We start from the raw sequence: 16,323 nt of genomic DNA on the forward strand, positions 1-16,323 counted from the left end.
ATGGATCTTTACTAACAATCATCAACCAATGTGGGCTAATTTAATATACAAAGTAATTTTGTAAACATCATAAAATATCATTATAAGTAAAAATTAAATTAAATATAATTAAGTAACAGAAAGGTATTCAATGGACAATAATATTCCTTATTTGCATAAAGGGGTCAAGGGTAGATTATGAAATATTATTATGTTATGAATTAAAAAGGTTAGTAATAAAATAGCACATAGTACACGGAAAAGTATTAAAAATAAATATTATGGATATAAGTAATAGTACAGTAAAAATTATCTTAAGTTATATTAAGTATCTAAAAAGAAAAAAGTTTAAACCTCGAAGGAAATAAATAAATTATTCAAGAAGATGTGTCAAAGTGTTGCAGGAAAAATTTAAATAGAAACGAAGAAGAATAAATAACTCTGAATACTTTGAAAAAACTGGACTAACAAGTAAATATATATCATCTGAAATAATTAACATTGAACCGTTGAGAATACTTAAATATTTTTTCTCTCTAGCGTGCTCACTAAGGGCATGAAATTCCGCGTGTTTGACTTGAGAAAGGTATTATGAAGGATATTTGTTGGCACAAAAGGTACAGAACATTACAGGTTGAATGTACAGGAGCTTCGTAATAAATCAAATTGTCCTTATAAAAGTCGTCTCTTTCCTTTATGTTAAATACGTTTGAAAATCGTTAACAAAAAAGACTATTTTTATAAAATACTAATAAAATTCAACAGTTTAATATACCAAAGGGAAAATTCAACAGTAATAATTATAACAAAGGATAAAACTAAACTTACAACTATTTAACATGGTCTTAATTAAAATAAACAATATAAAACATTTTAGTATCAAGGTTTTAAAGCAGGCTTTTGTTCAGTCAATGCTTTTGGCAACTATAATTTTAATGGGGAAGGTATTTTCTCATCCAACTAAATCGTCAGTTGTGAGTCTTGTGACATTTATTGAGAACTCAGTTGGAGCGGTTGAAATATCAAATTACCAGAAACAAGAGTAGTATCAGTTGAAAACTAAGACTAGCAACGAAGTACAGTGTTATCACATGGGTAGTCAAACTGTAAACTTAGTTTTTAAACCTTCATTGTCAAATTATGGTGAGAGCAAGTTAATCGACGGCGGATAAAAATACAAAATAATTATATATAAGCAAAAAGTTGTGTACCATTATTAGAGATTGGAAAAGTTATGTCAATTTGACAATTTTAACAAAGTTAATATTTAATTTAATTTTAACAGACCATATCATTTACAAACTCAGAATTTGACCTATTGACCTAACAAATGTCTAGGTTATTAAAAATATACGTTACTGAATTTATTCCTAAAAAAGAAACTTATTCAATTGTTTTTCTCTTGAGTAAGAAACTGGAAACAGCCTGTCCATTTGGGATGTCTCTATGTATCAAAAGACTGGTGCACTCCAAAGAATAATTACAAAAACTTTAGATTTTACAAGAATTTAACACGTATTTATGATGCCAGGTTCATCGCAGTGCAGTATCCCCTACATCGACCTCACATGTGTACCGTCGCGCGGGCCAAGACTGTTGTATTCTCTCTGACTCTGGTAAGTAAGACTAACTTGAACATTATTGATGGTTAAAACTCAATAAAAAAAAATAGAACGAATACCTCCTGAGTGAAACGCACATTAATACCTGGTGTCAAACAATAAATCCAACGTCATGCCCTGCATACCATCTTTTCATAACTTAACATTTTCACAACTATCCCTTATGACATGTTTAGTAATTTCAGAAATTAAGTAATTTTCATAATGTTTTAGTCCCACTTGTGTTTAGAAAATATCAAAACTACTTTAACTGCAAAGCAGAATTTATATGGCTGAGAAACGCTTACTAAGTCTATTATTAATGACTGATTATTTTACCTTCAACGTTGAGAGATATATACTCTTAATGATAGAATTCGTCTTCTAATCCTAGGTTCACCTAGAAATGGTTAAGGGCCCGAGTCATTCCAGGTAGATGGAGGATCAGAAGACAAGTTCTATCATACAGAGTATAGTGGTTAGAGACAGACTTTTGTCCTAGGAACTATGGATTGGATGATTAACTTCTACTAATAACTGGCCAAGACCAGTAATTTCTTTAGCGTGGGCCATTTATTAAATGCGTGATGATCAAGGACAGTTTAGTCCAAACCATTTGAAACTTATAATTTTAGAACCGATCCAGTCAAGCCTTCTGTGCAACCTTCTATGAACTAGAGTCACTTAAGCCGGGTTTTCCTAGGCGCGGAATCGGCGAGCGGAGAGAGGAACGCGGAGAGCGGACTCCACTTGTCTTAGGCAATTTAATTATCAATTATCAATTATCAATCAATCAATCATTGAGATGGGGACGCCACCTAGGTACGTATTTTAACCCAAATATGAGTGAAGGATGAGTGTAGAATGGTGTGTGATGACCTGTGTAGCTTTGTTACTGACTAAGATCAGCGGTTTCATTAGTCAGGATCGTTTATTTAAAGCCCAATGATCAGGAACAGCTGGGTCCAGTTTCGAACCATCAAAAAGCTACTGACTTTTCTCAGGATCGAACCGGCGACCTTTTGATTACCAGGCGAGCACTATAACCACTCAGCTACCCAGCCAAATATTACTGTTTATAATGTTACTGTTTTCCTAGAAGCAGAGCGGAATGCCATGAAAATTTAAATTCCGCTCTCCGCTTCCGCGCCTAGGAAAACCCAGCTTTATCTACCCAGCTATATTTTAATTTATAAACAAAATATGTCGTTGTAGCGAGAAGAATCTTCACCGTATGGAAAAACATGGTCCAGTAATAGCCATAAGAAATCTAAAACATTTTTTTCAATTATTATTTTCTTGTACAGGTAGCACTACTGACTCATTCGTACAGTTTTGTGACCGCCGGGATCAACGGCCAAGGAGTGTGTGATCTGAGGGAAGGTTACCACGAGACTATGAGAGTGATCAACATCATCGACTCCTTCCTTACCTTGATCGTCCCGCTGGCTCTGATCATCGTCATGAACACCATGATCACCCGCAATCTCATCAGGTTCAGCAGGAGGTTCAAGCAGCAAGGAGCTTCAGCGGACTTCAACGAGCGATCAGACTTCATTCTGCATCCTCTGCACGTAAGTAATTGTTTTCTTTTTAAAACACTCCAAAGCAAATTCTGTCTAAATCGATGGGAAAAATTTGTTAAATATGTAGAGACTGATGAAAAGACATTGGCTGGAAATGCAGATGCTAAAAATGCAGAGGCTGAAAAGGCAGAAGTTGAAAACGCAGATGCTAAAAATTCAAAGGCTGAAAATGCAGAGCCTGAAGAAGCTTAGGCTGATAAAGCGAATGCCGAAAAAGGCGATGCCGAAAAAGCAGATGTTGAAAAAGCAGATGTTGAAAAAGCTGATGCTGAAAAGCAGATGCTTAAAATGCATAGGCTGAAAAGGCAGAAGTTGAAAACGCAGATGCCAAAAATTCAAAGGCTGAAAATGCAGAGCCTGAAGAAGCTTAGGCTGATAAAGCGAATGCCGAAAAAGGCGATGCCGAAAAAGCAGATGTTGAAAAGGCTGATGCTGAAAAGCAGATGCTTAAAATGCATAGGCTGAAAAGGCAGAAGTTGAAAACGCAGATGCTAAAAATTCAAAGGCTGAAAATGCAGAGCCTGAAGAAGCTTAGGCTGATAAAGCGAATGCCGAAAAAGCAAATGTTGAAAAAGCTGATGCTGAAAAGCAGATTGCAAAGGCTGAAAATGCAGATGCTGAAAATGTAGAGCCTGAAGATACTGAGGTTGAACATTCAGAGTCTGAAGATGCCTAGGTTGAAAAAGCAGATGCTAAAAACGCAGATGCTGAAAAGGCGGATGCTAAAAATGCAGGGACTGAAAATACAGAGCCTTAAAATGCAGAGCCTGAAGAAACTGAGGCTAGAAAATGCAGAGCCTGAAAAAGCTTAGGCTTAAAAAGCAGATGAATAATTTGAGTATTTCTAAACAGTACCTTCGACAAATAATATCAAAAAGATTAAAAGGGTAGACAACGGCAACGAAATTACCGTAAAATTGAGAAAAACGTAGTAACAACCACATTCTACAGGAACGATTATATTATATTTCGATCATGGTTCACAAATTTAGCACTAGTAAAATCCTAACAAAAAGGTGTTCAGGATTTTTTACATTTATTCACAAATTAAATGGAGTCATACATTACAAACTACAATGAGCTGGCTAAATTAAACAACAACAAATACAAACGGGTGTTTTTTTAACTTTATGTTGTCTTTCCAGCACTAGAGCAGCATGACCTGTGTCCATCTCCAGTACAAACTAGGTCTGAAGTGTCAAGTTTAATGTTTATTTAAGGACAAATAAAAAATATTTATTCGTCCAATATACTAAAATTTTCTAGAAACAGCAGTAAAAAGAAAATTAAAACTGTAACGTGGTTGGTCTTAATCATCCAATGACTCTGCTGAAAAATAAATATGAATACAATATGTATTTTAAGAAACCAAGTTCTTTTGTCGTTGAAGGTTTAAGAAAGCTCTTTGAAAAAGAATGAATATCATTTTCTTGTTGCAAATCTTCGTTCTACGTAAGACGATTTAATGTTCGTCAAACTAAAACTTCAAGAGAAAGAAATATGCTTGTTGATTTTAAAATAAAATAGAGGTAATTACCACAATACCACTAGCAAATAATAATTTAATAAAGCAGATTTTTAACACTAAGGACATTGGTTCTTGAGTATTTAGATTTAATAACATTACATATTCCTAAAAAAATTTATTTAACTGATTTGCAAACCTAACCCTTTTTTCCTCGAGAATTAAGTAACACTTTTACTGAGAGAGTTCAAAAAATAAAAAAGGTCACCTCCTGTGAATAGTTCTTTTAGTGAATTGGAAATATTTGGAAAAGCTTATTTGCTAAAGATTCACATAAGGATTCATTATAGTTCTGAATATAGAACAGTGAAACCGCCATCACAACTTGATCGGACTAGAAAACAAAGTTTTGTGATTCATTAAGGTAGTTTTCAGCCGAAACGTATCTTTGTGGCTTAAGTCCTCCATCAATATAATCCGTTTATACACATTGGACTACATGACAATTTACAAATTTATATCCAAAAATATTCCAAAACCTTAATTTTAACCTTTCAAACTATAATTATTATTATTTTTTTACACAAATTTGCAAAAATATAACCCTGTGCGTGTGCAAAAGTCGTCGTTCTATGAGAGATAATGGTAAAACGAATAGTCTTAGGTATAATAATCTATGTTATGTCATTAATTAAGTTAATGGTAAAGCTTAAAGATACTGACAAAAATTAGAAAACCGACGGAATAAGTATCCATAAAAAATTATTTTTAAGCATATTTAGTGATCAAATCTGTTAATAACAACGTTTTTGAATTTTTTAACGATATATAAGCACAAACTAGAGTCTTAATCATTATTGCACAATAAAAAAGTGTAAAAGTACAGTAAAAAAAAACTTCACAAATTTTAACAATCATAAAACCTTAATTTTTACCCTAAAAGCTATGAACTAACGATCAAAGTCTAGGAAATAATTTCAAGTCAAGGTACTCAATACAGTAAGGTGTATGGCTAAGATTTATGTGTTTTACATTATTGCAAATAATTAAGTCTAAATTCAAGTTTGGATGAAAAAAAATATGAACGAAAATAAGAAATATTATAAGGATACCATTTTCTTCCCTGAGTTCTGATTCTTTCTCTTAGTTATTCTTTGGTGTTCACTTAACTGGCATCAACGCGATCCTTGATGAATCCCTACAAACAAGTGTCACGGGGATCTGTTGACCTAGGAGGCAAATAAATTTGAGGTTTAATACGAGCTTTCATTGCGGTTGCAAACGAGATTCATCAATTATTTGTTGTGGTTAACCAAACAACAATATAAACCAATCAGTTCATTATAATTGTGCTAATAATGGATTGTGATTGGTTAAAAACTGCTACTGATTAAAACTTGGTTAGCCACTTTTTCATGTGGGGTTTTAGAAAACTTTTATAGTATGGAATGATGATGGGAAAGCTGTAATTTTTTTATAAACAACCTGTTTCTGAAACAAATTAACTATAGTCAAGATTTAAGCTAAATTAGGTTTAGACTTATCATAAGATATAGCTTCTAAAATATTTTAACAGTGACATGGCATAACAGATTTGAGCTTAAATTCTTCTTATCAAACTAATTACAAACGTTCTAAATTCACACAATAAGAAAAATCTTTAATTTTAATTTTTACCTAAAATATCTTACTAGAATAACTAACTAGTTGAATCAAATAATAGCAAGACAAAGAATGTTGTTGTAATTTTTATAACTTTGAAGATAGATTTATTTGTGCATTATTCAAAATGCCTTATCAAACGGTAAATAATTGACGTTACATTATAAATATTTAAGGGTTTGTTTTAAAAGTTTTTTATTGTTTCCGATCGTTCATTTTCACTGAATTTCATCTACGTGGACGCAATGCCTTTTATAGGATTATTAATGTTGGAAAATATTTTACGTAACAAAGGAACTGTTTCATATAAAGCCCTTCCCATTGCAAAGCTCGTACTATGACAACTATGTTCGAAATATATATTTTGTGTAAAGTAAGAACTGTTTCTATTTAACACCTGTAGGAGGTTACAGTCAAATAAATTTAAGACTGTTTAATAGCCAAACTGAGAATTATTAATACCAGACAACTTAACTTTTCATCAGTAAATAAAATAACTTATTGGATTTTTTTTGTACATTTGAACAAATATAGAAATACAAACACTGAAGTAACATTGAGATCTGTCACCAATATTTCTTTTTATATCTCGCATCTGTGCTGTTAAAACATTAAATATTTGTACAGTAAGAAACTTAACTTTACTGTATCAAGAAAAAAAGAGAATGCATGGAATAAATTAATATAATCCGCATTTTAAGTCATACAAGAAGTCCTAGGTTTCCAAATTTAAATTTAATTCCCAACAGATTAATTTAATTCAATTAAAATCCAGAACTAGGTAGTGAGTAACCAAATTTTATTTAATGAAAAAGAACATTTAACTATAGTAAAAAATAAATTAGAAAAACGTTAGCCTGCAATGTGTTTTTCAAGATGTTCGGTTAATAATTTATAAAACGTTTTTAAACGCACTAAAAAGTAGAAAATATTTTATAAATATGTGGAGAGTATAAAATACTTGTAAGATTTAAAACGAAAAACGTGGGGTGCATGCAATGGATAATTTACAATTACCTTCATCTATTGAACTAATGTATTATTATCAACTTCATGCACCCAACGCTTTTCGTTTTAAATCTTACAAGTATTCATACTCTCCACATATTTATAAATTATTTTCTACTTTTTAGTTTTTAATGTGTGTGGATGTTATATCTATTTTAAGCATCTATATCAGATTAAGACAGAGGCATGTGGGAAATCTAAGGTTTATTTTCATGTAATTATGTATTAGATTGAATGTATGGCCTACCTACAAACTATAAATATATCAATATATTTTATTTATTGTTTACTTTATAGAATACGAAATAAATACCATTGACATTATTAACAAACACCTTTATATCTGCAATCAGATTGCTTATCTTTATTTTGAAATGTTTGTTTGAGAAAAGAATCTCTTGGGAGCATAACCTGTACCTCTTAACTTCTGCCCTTTGAACTGTCAAATTTAAGTATTTACAGCTGACTAAAATTAATTTATATGTTTACATTCTTTCAAAATGTAAACATGGAAAATCTGGAAGCCCATGGGGCGTAGTCCAAGGGAAATATGAAGATATATGATATAATATTGCATTGTCATCCATTTGTGCGCTATGTTTCAAATTTCAAGTCTCTAGCTCATCGGGAACTTCGTTTGAAATTGATATCAAAATTTGTAGAAAAGCGAACTAATAAAAACAAGCAAATGGGGCGTAGCCCAAGGGAAATATGAAAATTAAGTTATATAATATTGCATTGTCATCCATTTGTGAGCTATGTTTCAAATTTCAAGTCTCTAGCTCATCGGGAAGTATCAAAATTTGCAAGAAAGCGAGTTAATAAAAACAAGCCCGTGGGGCGTAGCCCAAGGGAAATATGAAAATTAAATGATATAATATTGCATTGTCTTCAATTTGTGAGCTATGTTTCAAGTTTCAAGTCTCTAGCTCATCGGGAAGTTAGTGTAAAATTTATTGCAAAATTTGTACCGGACAAGAAAAGAGCTAATAAAAACGTTTTAAAAATAGAAAGTTTTACATACAAATAAAAAGTGTTACATAAAAGTAGCCAGCAATAAATGTTAATTAAAGGACCGTGTAACTCCTGAAAGTGGTTCACGACCCACTTCAGTCCACTAGTAATCCTTCATAGAATTAATGACCCAATCAATGGGGATCAGGGGTCGTATTTCGTTTTACTTACTTGCTTTACCGTAGAGAAAGGGTCGTGGATAATTGAATGTCCAATCAATTTCTACCTCTTGGTCCTTTGTGAGAAATAAATGGAAAAAGAAGGATAAGGATATCCAACCAACACCAACGCAAGGAAGAATAAATAGATAAATAAAAGAGCTCGTTTCAAAACTAAAATTGTTTATGTAAGTAAATTTAAGTAAGCTTACATCCAGCTTCAAAGTTTTGTATAAGTAACCTCTTTAGGTCTTTTGGAAATTCCGTGTCAAATTATTTCCAAGAGATTCAAACATTCTATTTATTTTTGTGGTAAATACATGTTATAGAGGAAAGAAGCTGATTCCTCTCAAGTTATTTTTCATTCTATGAAACATTTATTTTAAAATAATAAAAAAATGAAAATGTTGCTTGATGTGTGTTCACAAAAGAAAATGGTGAAATAACCATGCAATATAAAAAATTATAAACTCATGGCTTTTACCTGGAGATGTGTGGCGAAAGTAAGATCCTAAGCAACGAAATTACTTTGATTTATTTTTACACTTATAAATAGCTATGTTACCTACGTCCACAATTTTCAGACGAGGATACAAAAATTTTATCAGAGGGACTTTGCAAAGAGTCACAGAAAAACTTACAAAACCGGCACTTGAAACAAGTCTCTCTTTGTAAAGACACACCTAAAAGTGAAGAGAAAATAAATGTTGGGAGGCAAAAAACACTTTTTCAGAGGGACTTTGCAAAGATCACGGAGAAAACTTACAAAACCGGTGCTTGAAACAAGGCTCCTTTAAAAAGACATTCCTAAAAGTGAAGATTAAAAAATGTCGGAAGGCAAAAATTAAGCAACCCTAAGGTGTAGAGGACTTGGAAAATTTACCGTTTTAAATATATTTGCCTAAAAATAAAGAAACTTCCACAGTAATAAATAAACAGTTGCCTGATAAAAGGGTCGTTTGTTTTCACAGATTACGCAAGTGTTATAAATTGCACGGTGCTTAATTCCTTCCGGGCTCAAACTGCTGGGATACGGTGGCAAACTTTAACTAACGGAAAATATTAGGACATCACTCGTGAAATTGAAATAATAGCCAACAATTTTGATTCAGTTTAACCTATTTTAAGCCAAATTAGAACACATATAAATTCATAATAAAACTGAGCTTATTAAATACTGAAATGAGAGGAATCATCATTATCTATTGAAAAGTATAGGGACAACTTTGAGGTACGTAAATTTAATCCAAATACAGGTAAAGGATGAGTGTAGAATGGAGATAGATGATCTTTCTACCTTTGTATATCAAGGGACTCGCCTTTGGCTCGCTGGGGGCTCCGCCCCCAGGCCCCCTAGCTGTTAGTCGTCATTAGTAGATAGTAGTTAAGTTGTAACAAAGAGGGTAACAAAGCAGTCAGTGAAACAGTCAATATTGCTTTATAACAAAACAATTTACGAATATATTTGAGGAGGCTGGCAAGCTAATATCAATCTCAAACTTAAAGAACCCCTTATAAAAAAATCAATTATAATGTTACGGTAGGAGAATATGTTAATTGGCATTGCAATAGCGAAAATCGATATTGAAGTAATAATAATTTCACAATATATATTAGAGTAGATTGAAAAGTCAATAAGTTGATAATCTATATAATTAATACGCTACATGAAACTTTGTCGGTTGAACTCCTCCGCCATTTCTTAACCGATTTTATCCATTGACGTCTCATTGGAAAGAGCGTGCCGCGTAGATTTGCAAACTGGCCTTACATTTTGTTTAAGTCCCTTGGGCTCTGCCCCAGTGGCTTTGAAAGTTCCCATGTTATCCTTATGGAGAAATTAATTGTTTACATTTTGATCAGCTGTATAATTTAATTGCTGTTGTTTATTTTTCAATCCAATGAAACGCATTTTGAGTACATTTATTTACTATTTGAGTTTTTGTAAACATAACCCCAAAGACGGATCGTGATAGTATAGTTGTATCTTAAATTTGTGTATTAATCGTTGTTTTGTGTTGCTATGACGGATCGTGTTAGCATGATTGTAACTTAAATTTGTGAATTCATCGTTGTTTTGTGTAGCTATGATTTGTTTATTTGTTGTTTTTTCTTTTAAATTACTCCGACGCGACGACAACGAAACATAGACAGGAGGCGTAATCGTGATAACGACCGCAGCTACAGAACAGTGGCGCGTAATAGGCTTAACTCATCACATCAGTCAGCACCTGACCCTGGACAATCTCAACTATTAGGTTACAAATGCGCCCTAACGTTACCCCAAAACGACTTTTCCTTCTCTATTGGCCCTCTATCAATGGCATGTGTTGCGCATTTTGAGAAGGAGAAAACGGGCCGGAATGCTTTAGGTTTATCAATAACGAAGATAAACATGGTCTGAGTTACACACCGGCGATCTTTGAGTTGACCCTTTTAAACTCATTGTAAATATGACTGTTATTCGTTTTTAAACAACTCCTGTAATACTTTGCAATTGCTCGAATTCGAGCAACATGTACACTAGTTGTAAAGTATTATATGAAGTAAATAGATTGTAGTAAATATTCATTTATATATTTATGAAAATAGATCAAAGATCAAGTAATGTTTGTTTCCCTGTCGGTTAGCCATAAACTTTATGGCATATCCAGTTCCGCAACGAGGAGGCCAGGAAACGTCGGAACCATATTTACAATTGTTAACAAATGTACAAGCTAAGTTTTGTATAAGATAAGTAGATTGATAAGTGAATGAGTTGATAATAGTAAAGTATTATATGAAGTAAATAGATTATAGTAGATATCCATGTATATATTTATGAAAATAGATCAAGTAATGTTTGTTTCCCTGTCGGATGGCCATAAACTTTATGGCATATCCAGTTCCGCCACGAGGAGGCCAGGAAACGTCGGAACCATATTTACAATTATTTACAAATGTACAAGTTAGGTAACTGTACTAACTACCTAAAGAAATATAAACAACAACTTAACTAACTAATAAAAAGAAGAAAACAAAATATATACAACAACGGGGACTTTTGATAAGGCAGGCCCCCTATCGTACTGCCAAACTAGAATACTAAAAAAACACAAAAAACGACTTATTTCTAAAGAAAAAACTAAAAGTAAATATATACAACAACCTACAACTAAAGTCAAATCAGGGTTAAAGGAGGAGATCGTCATACACGATGTTTTTCGCGTATGATGAGTAGATTGATTAGTATGTCGATTGATAAGTGAATAATTTACTAATAGTAAAGTATCATATGAATTAAATAGATTATAGTAGATATTCATGTATATATTTATGAAAATAGATAAAGTAATGTTTGTTTCCCTGTCGGTTAGCCATACAATTTATGGCATATCCAGTTCCGCCACGAGGAGGCCAGGAAACGTCGGAACCATATTTACAATTATTTACAAATTTACAAGTTAGTAAACTTTACTAACTACTTTATACAACAACGGGGACTTTTGATAAGGCAGGCCCCCTATCGTACTGCCGATGTTGTCAAGTCACAACGGGGAGTTTTGATTAAGCAGATCCCCTAGCCTACTGCTAATGTCAAATCAGGTTTAGAGAAGGAGATTGCCATACACGATGTTCTTTGCGTATGCGATTCCATCTCGGACACGTTCGGGGTGTACGAGAACAACAATATGGTCTGGATGCCTGACCCTACTGAGCAAGACGTATAGTTGCCCGTGCGTGAAGCAATCGGTCCGTAAATCAACACCGACTGAATCTATTGTCTGACCTTGGCTCTTGTGTCCGGTCATGCAATAGGCCAACATCAGTGGGAACTGACGTCGACGAACACGTAACGGCGAACCCTCGACAAACGCAAAAGTAAAGGTAATCCGGGGAATTCCGATAGGTTGCGTCTGTCCGGGAAGTCTCACTGTAATCAGGCGGTTGGTGATGCCGATTACGATTACTTTAGTGCCGTTGACGAGTCCTTCAGCGATGTTGAGGTTCCTCATAATGAGGCAAACAGAGCCGATCTTCAGCCGCAGAACATGGTCTGGTACGCCCTTGCCAGTAGCCGTGTTCAGGAGTTGAACGTCGACATCCAGGCCATCGTCGTTCTCTCTGTCCACTGTGTCGGAGCTCCTCAGCTCGTACAGATGACCGTCAAGGGAGTTCAAGATGTGGTCGTTGATCTCCTTGACGTTCACTATCAGAGTCGAGAGGATTGCGCGTCGTGAACACATATCAGAGTCGAGTAGGACGTTTGCGGGAAAGACGGGATAAGAATGTATAATGTCTTGCCAGCCAGAATCAAAAAATGCATGTTGTTAAATTCAAACATGTTTTAAAACCAGTCTAACCTAAGCCTGAATGTACAAACAAGAAGAATATTTTCGTTTAGAATGTGAATTATAATTTTATTCTAAGACCGAGCCATCAAGATTGTTTTCTTTTAACGATTGGTATAAACTGTTAGTTTTTAAGACAGTAAATAATTTCATTTAATTAATAAAAAATAAGCTGGTTTATATATCAAGTAAAATATAAATATTTGAAAGGGCTCTTTACAAGACGGTGCTTCTTAAACCATCTCATTTGACAAACTATGAAATTCCTCATTATTATTAAATGCGAAGTATTCTGCTTTAATTACTAGAGTAAAGGTAATTTTATACTGAAACATCTCAAGTTATATAGAATTTCTGAACAGGGACGGCATTTTCTTAAATATTAATCTTATTCTGGAGGTAAACTTGTAGCACTCGTCACCTTTAAGTTGTTTTACCCCTTACAGTTTTCCTATAGTTTTTTTTTTTTTGTAAATACTTAATTTAAGCTATTTTAATAGATTAACCACAGGATCTCCACAAATCCTAAGTTTAGACTTTGAAATATGTAAAAACTAGTCTAATAAATAAAGATCGTGTAAGAGTAGCTAGGTGCAAGAACAATAGCCAATAAATCTTAAAATCTAAAACTACTGTAAGTTAAAGCCACGCGAGAGGTTTTGAGAAAGGAAACTGGATTGTCTAAAGAAAAACCAGTCATTACCAAAGTATTATATTGGCAAATATAACATTTCAGACCGAAAATAACGTGCCATTAAAATGTACTCTTTTTTATACTGTCCCAATAAAAGAATGGCGTTAAACATAGATCCTGATACAATTGGAGAAATTTTTCACATCCTTTTGCGTTTTCTCTGACTTATAAAAAAAGAAGTCAGACAGGTCTTAAATTCCTTGGAACGATAAAAGATCATGAGTATGGGACATGGTCTCATGTTTTTTTTAATCCAAAAGATGTGCTCATGTTTTTGTAAAATCAATCAGTTATCTTACACACCAATCGTTTACTGAGGGCCAATTCTCTGATATCTTGAAGTCCTCACTTATCAAACCAATTCAAAAGAAGGAAAGTTATTTTCTAATGGAAAACTTCGGGCCCATATCTCTTCTCAGCACCTTTTCAAAAGTAGTAGAATGGGTTGTTTTAAAGATATTGAAAGACTTTTTCAGTTGAGCAACACATTAAGTGGGTCGCGGTTTGGATTTGAGAGGGGAAAAGGCACATGTGAACCATATTCAAATCTTTAGAACTAGTGTCAAAGGGTGTGGATGAGTCGCACTTCACCACTGGCGCATTATGCGACCTATCAGTCTTTTGATAACGTCAACGATCCCATCTTGATTGCAAAGCTGGAATAGTATGCCAAAAGGTCTAGCATTGACGTGGGTATCTTCATACATTACAAAAGAAAAAAATGTAATTGATGCCAACGCGCAGAGCAATGTCTTTAATGTATCTGAAGTGCCTCAGGGCTTGGTATTAGGACTTCTGTTATTCTTGGCAAATGATTTATCTTATGTCTCTGACACAACCCAGTTTATCCAATTTGCTGATGACGACTCCATTGTTCTTCATCACAGTGATAAACCACAACTGTCAAATCATCTGAATCAAACTCTCCAACAAAACATCTGTATGAAAGCGAACATAGTTGTGAAAGTGGCTAAAATTATATTTTCTACTTATTTTTTTAGTTTCTGACATAGTTGATGGGTCGTAATAGTTGCTATGGATTACAATAAGCTTAAATTCGCACTTACAATAAAGTGCGACGGTAATCTAATGGGAAATAATCGAAAGAATACTTTTATTTCGCTACGTAAAACGTTGTAATTTTGAGTCTTAAAATTAGGTTTGCAACTGTGAGGATGTAGTTGGTTGACTTTATGGTAAAATTGATTACAATAATTTTGTGAATTTGCATTTCCCAACCTTGTACATATAATTGTTTTATGGATAACAATAAATAAATAAACAAAAGTTGATTTACAACCAATCACTTTGGGAATCTTTTTTGTTGTTGCAATTTTAACAAATACTTTAAATATAGTTTAATAACTTCATCGGTATGAATTTGTTTTCCAAAGCGGGAACTAAGTGGACAATTTATTGTTCAATTAATTTCTTTGGGGAGTTAGTAAAACCATTTATAGAAAAATTCACATAATGCTTAATCTTCTCATATTCACTTTACCAATTGTACTATCTCTTTTATGATCTATATATTTTACTATCCGAAATTCCATAAAGTTTGAATAGATTTTTGAGCATTTTTTCAAAATATTTACCATTTAATGTAGTTTACAGGTACTGCAAGTTCATTAATTTACTTTCGCAGTTAATATAACGTTTATCGGAAAACCATTTTGATATTTATGACACATTGTAGGCTAAGTAACCTCAAAAATAAATTCAAAATTATAATAGAATATCTTTATACTTACGACAGGTTAATTTTGAAATCGTCTAGGTATAGTAAAAAATCAGATTACTTAAGTTTTTCTGTTAGATGTATAACAATATATTCCAAGCAACATGAGAGAAACTGTTGGAGCTAAAAACGACTTTGTCGTCTGACACGTTTCATTACTTTACATTCTGTTTGACATAAATATTTAAACAATTGAGTGATCCTATTAAATCACTATAGTTCTAACGACTTTTAGCTTTATTGACAATTTATAGAAAACAACATACCACGCGTTTTACATGTAGTGTAAAGATTTTCTGTACAATCTAATAATTTAAAATGTTCTATCTTGAAAAAGATTTTTAGTAGGTACAGTACTCTGATATGCGCAGAAATAACCGGTTTTATACAGCACAGAGCTATCAGTATACAAAAAGGAACTATAGGTATACTGTATGTTAAATACTAATTTGGACGCTTCTAATTTGTAGATTTAGTTGTTGAAAATCACAAGCACGCCAAAACGTGTCTAAGCTTTAAAACTCAGTGATTGATTCAATATTTAAAATGTTATTTTTAAACTCAGTATTGCTAAATATCTGCACTCAACCATAAAAAATATATCCATCCATCGGCTTATAACAATCACCAAATATTGGCCATTTGAGTTATTTATACATTGAGCTAAAGAGCCCAGAGAGAATGTATCACTGCATAATATTAATCCAGCGATAATATTTGGGGGGAAAATGACATATTTGCCAGACTAGGGTATATCCATTACTCATTGAAATCTCCAATTGACATTCATTTCAATTGACATTCATTTGAAGGGTTTAAAATATTTGTATTATTAAATCAAGTAATGTTAAATCTGTAAACATTGCATTAAATGAGTAAAAAAAAACGCAATTAGTTGTTTGAACGAAGTTTATAATTTTTTTCCTGAAAGGAGTGAGTCGAATATATAGATATTATGTATTTTGGGTACTTTTAGATTGAATATTGGTATTTTCAACACTGGGGCCTAAATTGACTCTTTGACACGAGCACTAGTTATGAGAACTAGGTCAAACCAAAACTAGTGAGTGTCGAATAAATACTTTTT

The 16,323-nt window shown here is 33.0% G+C and overlaps 1 protein-coding gene across 1 annotated transcript in view; it reads left to right on the plus strand.

Moving 5' to 3' along the window:
* Window positions 1–16,323, plus strand: part of LOC128984776 (uncharacterized) — a 193,010-nt gene that overhangs the window by 160,451 nt on the left and 16,236 nt on the right. The window contains exons 5-6 of the mRNA XM_054404144.1: window positions 1,511–1,595; window positions 2,888–3,154. Coding sequence (XP_054260119.1) covers window positions 1,511–1,595; window positions 2,888–3,154 — 352 coding nt within the window. The remainder of the gene's footprint in view (window positions 1–1,510; window positions 1,596–2,887; window positions 3,155–16,323) is intronic.

This window comes from Macrosteles quadrilineatus, unplaced genomic scaffold (genome assembly GCF_028750875.1).
Source record: "Macrosteles quadrilineatus isolate MER2022 unplaced genomic scaffold, UCM_ALF_1.0 Scaffold_2__2_contigs__length_208266976, whole genome shotgun sequence".
NCBI lineage: Eukaryota > Metazoa > Arthropoda > Insecta > Hemiptera > Cicadellidae > Macrosteles > Macrosteles quadrilineatus.